Below are 6,794 nucleotides of genomic sequence, written 5' to 3' on the forward strand. Positions count from 1 at the left end.
TTGTGGCTAAATAATAAAGATCATGACATCGGTTCTAAAAAGAAAAGATACACAAAGATAGTTAAGTGTTGAAGATGTTTGCTCTTAGATAGATTTTCTTTTAGATAATCTTTACATCACAATAGGTGATTCTTTGTTTCAACAAATTATAGGAATCCCCATGGGCACTAATTGTGCCATCTTTTTAACAAACTTATGAATTTGAGTTTATGCAACGTCTTATTTCTATCAATACATGCCCTATCATTTTACATAAGCTTAGCCAAGTTAGGCGTTTTATAGATGATTTATTTGTACCAAATGTTCCTGACTTTCAAGACTTTATGTACAAAGATGCTTGTGCTTTTGGAGAAGGAATCTATCCTCGTGACTCTTGTGAATTGAACTGCACTTCAAGAGGGGATTCTTGTGTTTTCTTAGATTTTAGACTTTCTCAATCTACAATAGGATTAGAGGTTGATATATATGATAAATGTGAACAACCTGAATATAGTGGTTTACACATTATAAAAATGCCTCGCATTGACTCAAACATTTTTGATTTGGCAAAATATGAAGTCATTCTTCCCAATTCCATAGATTTTCCTGCCTTTGTACCACTAAGGAGTCTTTTATCACTCAATGTAGTAATTTGATCACTTTACTATTCTTAGATATGAAGTCTTTTATCTATGGTGTATCAGCCTTAGGTATGTTTAGAATGATTGAACATAAGTTGAAAACAAAAAGCGGGGAGCTGAATAGCTTGTTTTTCTTTTAGTTTCAAAAGAGAGTTTGATTGAGTATGCTTGTGCTTTCTAAGTTAGGATTGTAATTTTGTCTCTTTGTAGGAAGCGATACATAAGTTTAAAGGGTCCATTTAGCTTTTTATGTTTTAAATAAGAGAGAAAGAAAGAATGATATATTAACGTCCTCGGAAGACCTCGCGGGTCTATGGGACAGAGTGATACAACATCAAAAAAGATCTCATACAAGCCTCTGTGGGCTGGGGCAAGTTCTAAGCTGATGGGAGGAAACTCGCATTTGGCCAATGGCAATCCGGAGTGCATGAGAATGAGAGAGAGAGAGAGAGAGAGAGAGAGAGAGAGAGAGAGAGAATTCCAGTTTTTTGGAAGATTTTGCTTCTTGACTTGATTGTTTATTTTTGCTTAGTCACCTTCTTCCTTTCTTCTTCCTTTCTTGTTTTCTTTCTCTTTTGTTTATTTGACGTATTTAAGTAAGCACAGGGTTTGCCCAAGAGACTCCGCGGGTCTTTAGAAACCCAATATAGTTGCTTATGCTTGGGCACTGATGACGACATAAGTGTTGCTTTGCTTGCTAAGTATGTCTTCCTTTTGTTTTTCATAAAAGTTTTTGTTTACCTCTTTCTTTCTTTCTTTTTTTTTTTCTTCTCTTTCATTTTCTCTTTTGTTTTCTGTGTAGATTTTTGGTCTTTAGAATAACAAAAACTCTAAATTTGTATGATTGGACTTATTCTAGTCTTACAAAGGTATATGTTTATGCTACTGATGTCATCAGTGGGATGCCATGGTAGCTAATTGCTGCTATGCATGGTAGAATTCATGGTTTTCAACCTTGTGGGTGACTGTCATGAGGTCGATATCAAATTGTTTCTTTAGCTAGATATCACCACACCATAGACACCTTTTTGACTGATGCCAAAAACGCCCAGCAAATGCATAGGCAATCCCCATGGCCTTGGACTTCAAATATTAAAATTTTAACTTCTTTAAATCAATAAGTAACTAATTTAGAATTTTTTTAAACTATTGATTGTCAATCTATGTTTTGCACTGTACACACTTGAAAATAGAAATCTACAATAACACATTTTCCTTTGCTTGTCTTGCTTAATTCTAATGTGATGGATTTTGGGGTGGAAACCTGAAATTGTTTGAAATGTCACAACTCTGCATTTTCACGTTATTTTTGTGGCATGCTTTTGGTTGATGTGTAATTTTGCATGTAATGGAAAATAATGACATCTTTTGATTTGCAGTTGGTGCAAGCTTTTATGTTGCTTGAACAAATGCTGAAGGCAGATTACTTGAGGGAAACATGGTGTAATTGGACATGTCTTTCAGCCGGAGCAAGGATAAACACACTCAGCTCTTTGGCATTGAGAATATACTGCCTTGATGCAGCTATCAAGTATAAGAAAGCGATGATAGAATTGGAGACTGGAGATACTGATAAGGCAGCCAAATCAGGGAGGAAAAAGAAAACACAGATTGTCTGAAGGTATCATGTTATCATCTTTTGTTTATCCCTTTCAAGCTCATATTCAGACTTCATGTCCTCTTTTTCAGAGTCTCCATGCTGATCTTTCTTTGGCATTTCTTTCACTCTACGATATCAGATGGCTACTCATCAAGAACACTTAATCCTGCAAGCGGAATGTCCTTCCCACCTTGTGTGAAGGGGCTGCAAGCATCGCATCTATACTCACTTCTCCAGACCTCCTGTCGGCGTTGATTGGTTTGAAGCCAATAACACCTTTTTTGTTGCTGTATTGTCTAGCCTCGCTCTCTCTGCGCTCCCTGAGCACGTGTGTATATGCAATGCAACCAAATATACCTCTCTGCAAGCTTTTACCTCATATGCATTTCATGCTTGTCCTGTGCTCTCTTGTGGAGTGACATTTCTAACGGCCTTTGTAGGACTCATATTGATGATATTAGGTGCTGTATTTTTAGTTTCGACCTAAGGTTCGGAGAATATCCTCTCTTGCAGCATGCATTTGGCTATGTCAAAGAGTGTTTTATTCAACCACTGCCATTAGGGGGAAAAACGCTTCCTTATAAAAATCAATACACTTGAAGCTTGATGTGAGCACTAATGTGCATTTCACTGCAAGAAAGTAACATCTTTAATGACATTTCTTTTATCCATGTCTCCTTATTGGTGAGTTTAATGGATGCAAAAAGAAAATCCTTCTAGGTTGCCTTGGCAACATGGCAAGACAAGGCCTTTATGCAATCCATTGATCATTCCCTGGCAAAATAAAAGCTGATGCGTTATGCAATCCATTGATCATTCCCTGGCAAAATAAAAGCTGATGCGTAAGCTGGTATGTGATGCAAAATATAGTGCAGGTCCTGTGAGTATGTGGACCTTAATAAGGTTGTGTAGGTATGTTTGTGATCAAAGACGCAAAGGGCAAACTTGGTAAAACCAAGGTTTTGCTCTTCAACGCTTAACCACCTGCAAGGTCTTTGTATATCCTAAAGAGCCAGTCAAGCATATGTACTTGGGGATTATGTTGGAGTTTACTTCTCCATGGAAAGAGCTACCTACCACTTAGGAACACAAAAGTCATGCTAGATGGAAGTACCACTGATTCTAGACACAATTTGAAGAAATGTATATGAAAATCCTCTTTGTTGACTCACTAATCACATCAGCAACTAGCACTTGATCCTAATGAGACCCAAGATTGAGATAAGATACAAAGGTTCTGGGTCAAAATGCCGTTCTACATCATGTGTAAAGAACCCTTGATTTCACATTACTTTGTAGACATGAGCTTGGAGCACCACCTTTGCAATTGGATGTGGCTTTCAAATCATCACATACATACAAAGGTCATGGTGATAGATGACAATAGGCTTCTTGTGTTGGTGTTGCTCTCGTCGCCATAGCTTGCACAAGACGGGAGCAAGGGGTGTTGGTATGCAAGAGTCCAAGCATGGTTCACCTATTGCAGTACAACTTGGATATGTGAACCAGGTGCCTGTTTTGGCAGGAGAAGAATAGAGAGGTAACAACAGACTTCTTGCAGCTTGGTCTTGAATTGAGCCATCTACTACACTTCAAAGCATAAGTTATACATAGATCACTTTCTTCAGTTCATAGAGGATGGTTTTATTGAAACACCCAGATTCTTCTATCCTATTTTACCACCTTACATCATAAAGGAGGGTCTTTTTTCTTAAACTCTTGGTAAATGTGTAAGCTGCTCCCATTGATTGACTGCCCACCTCCTCAAGGTTGCTCACCTATCAATATGCTACTAATGCCACACGTTCATTTAACCATACACTTCATATTTACATACACTTTGCTAAGGCAAGGGGCATCTCTACCACAAATTTAAGCGCATGCATGAATATAGTTGCAATCTCCACCAAGTCAATGGCAGGGCAGGCTCACAGACTGGCCAGTTGTCGAATTCAGGAATTTCGCCTATACAACGCCCATTGTAGGGCCTGTTGTTAGTTCAGTTAAGGTGCAGCCCTCAGCCTGTATAGGGCTCTACAGTGCACACACCTACAGTGTGAAGTCAACATGAGAGTACATCTCCCATGTGAGGAACTAGAGGTGTCTATCTCGTCTCCAAGAAACTATTAGTGAACTAGGAACTACAGGAAAGAAACTCTATGTGTTGGGAGTAGTTCCTATCATGTCCTGTCATGTGTCGTCCATGAGTTGCTTGAGCTCTACATGGTCCCAACCATCTGGAGGTGCAGTGTTTTTGGAAGAACTTTGAGATCTGTTGTCAGCATCTTCGACTTCTCTCTGTAGGATGTACTAGTGGGCGAGATGAGGCAGCTTCACATGATGCCGCAATGATGGTACCTTGACTGGGACGGGTGCTCGCAAGACCCGTGTCCAGTCTCCTACTGACTTGGTGTGATTGAGTGTTGGGGTCTCGGTCTTGATATCCACTTCTCCTGTGAAGAAGTCATTGCTGTTTGGGGCCGTGTCACATGGTTGGGTCTCAAGATTCTACACCTGAGTCGTGTACAAAGACTGCGGCACATCTTGAGTCTGGGAAGGCCAATGACTCTACCCATATCTGTGTAAGAAAAGGCAGTGATACCACCTTTAGATCCCATACTATTTGGGGCATACGTTCGGACGCGCTCCATGGTCCCACCTCGTGTATCACAAAGAGTTTAGGGCCTAAGATCTTTGCATGTGCATGTGTCGATGTTAATTAAGGATTTCTGCGTAATGTGGCTTGAATTTCCATGAGCTGTGATGTGAACTCCCCTTTCAACCGAATTAGACCTGGAATGCCATCCATCTACTGCAAGGATATTGTGCAGGATTTATTGCACGTACCAAATACTCTGAAACATAGCAATTTGGTCAACTTAGAAGCACTCATACCTTCATCAAGATTGGAGTGGAGGGAGGGGAGATAATATGAGAGTGGATGCTAATAGTGAGCGTAAATCTTGGCTATGCAAAGATTAGCAAATTAACTACTAATGTATGAAGTTTTAAATTGTGCTTGTATTTCCGGACAAGACAGGGCCACATGGAGACAGCATAAACCAAATAACATGCTCGCATTGTAGCCATTTGATTAGCAATAGCAATCCACACTAACCAATTTTTTGGTCTTGTTGTAAAACTATCGGTTGAAATTGTTGGCTTGAACTTCGTGAAATGGCAAGCTGTATTTTGTGTTCTTGTCTAGCTCTTTTGGTTTGGGTTCATGTATAGGTGTGCATACAATTGCAATAATGTCTTGTTGTGAATTTTTGCAGGTTGATGCTAGCTTTCATGCTGCTTGAACAAGTGCTGAAGGCAGAGTGTGTGACAGACAAATGGTGTAGCTGGACATCTCTTCCAGGGTAAACCACACGTGGCTCTTTGGCATTAAGAATGTACTCCCTTGATGCAGCTATCAAGTAAGAAAGCAATGTTGCATTTAAGACCGAAGAAACACCTATGGCAGGAGCACAGAGGAAAAAATTATTGGCTGGTATTGTGTTATAAATTTTCCAAGCCTTCAAATGGCTGTGTATCATTTTCAGCTTGCTGCCGTCTTCAAGCTCCTTTCAAACTGCATACTCTTCTTCTCGAGTCTTCATGCTCATCTTTCTCTATCATTTTCCTTCTGCTGCACTACAGTGGATGGGCTGCCCATCAAGAAACCTCAACTGTTCCAGTGGATGGCATTCTGATCGTCATGTGAATGGGCTGCAAGCATTATATCCCTACCTATGCTTTTGATTGGTCATTGAAGCCAATAAACATGCACTCCGTTTCTTTGTTTCCAGCCTCTTTCTCTGCTCCATCAAGACATGGCATATGTAACACAACCAAACACCTTCAATTGCTTCACACTTGTCTTGTCCCCACCAAGCCTCCTGTGGAGTGAATTTTCTCATGGCTTTTGCTGACTCTTATTGATGACGTAAGCTGTCATGCTTGGGTGACACCAAAAGGGTCAAAGTATGAGTGGGATCTTCGGTTTTTGAAGGCAAGCTACTTCTGATCCTGAAGCAAGTAATACCTCTTCAAGATTTCCCAGATGAGAATTTTTTCCATGTACAGATAACTGCCAAATTCAGCTGTGAGGCAGCAATTTTGATTGGCAGAATTACAGAGTCAAAGAAACCGGTCATTTTACTGGGCATCAAGAGTGGAAATCATCCACCACAGCAAAACAGCAACCAAAACCTTTTCAAGATTTATCTCAAATGGAGTCAAATTGGTTGAAATTGACCAGTTTTTGGCATGCCCTGGGACCAATGTCCGCCTTACCCTTCAGATTCTGTTGTTTATACTATGCTGAAACTTCTCGAATTCTTTAATTAAAATCTTTAAATTGTTATTTGTACTCTCTAGGATTACCGATAGATAATACTTGCCTTCAATTTCCTATATAATGATGGCCTGGCCATTGCATTCTTGAGATTTGCAATGACATGGTGCTTGCAAACGTCTCAAGTGGAATATTTTCTGAAGCGAATTATGGTATACAAAGTTCCTGCAACCATGTGCATGGGATTCAATACATGCACGTGCACGATGGAGGGAAGGAGAGGAGATTGGGA

At 39.9% G+C, this 6,794-nt stretch overlaps 1 protein-coding gene across 1 annotated transcript in view; it reads left to right on the forward strand.

Moving 5' to 3' along the window:
- MBD9 (methyl-CPG-binding domain 9) overlaps positions 1-6,580 on the forward strand; it is a 68,450-nt gene extending 61,870 nt beyond the window's left edge. Inside the window, exons 10-11 of the mRNA XM_087373458.1 lie at positions 2,000-2,241; positions 5,499-6,580. Of these exons, the coding sequence (XP_087229584.1) occupies positions 2,000-2,239 (240 nt within the window). The 3' untranslated portion in view covers positions 2,240-2,241; positions 5,499-6,580. The remainder of the gene's footprint in view (positions 1-1,999; positions 2,242-5,498) is intronic.
- The last annotated feature ends 214 nt before the right edge of the window (positions 6,581-6,794 follow it).

The sequence above is a fragment of the Dipteris shenzhenensis genome, chromosome 1 (genome assembly GCF_047967505.1).
Source record: "Dipteris shenzhenensis isolate YYH24624 ecotype China chromosome 1, Dip_SZ_1.0, whole genome shotgun sequence".
NCBI classification, from domain to species: domain Eukaryota; kingdom Viridiplantae; phylum Streptophyta; class Polypodiopsida; order Gleicheniales; family Dipteridaceae; genus Dipteris; species Dipteris shenzhenensis.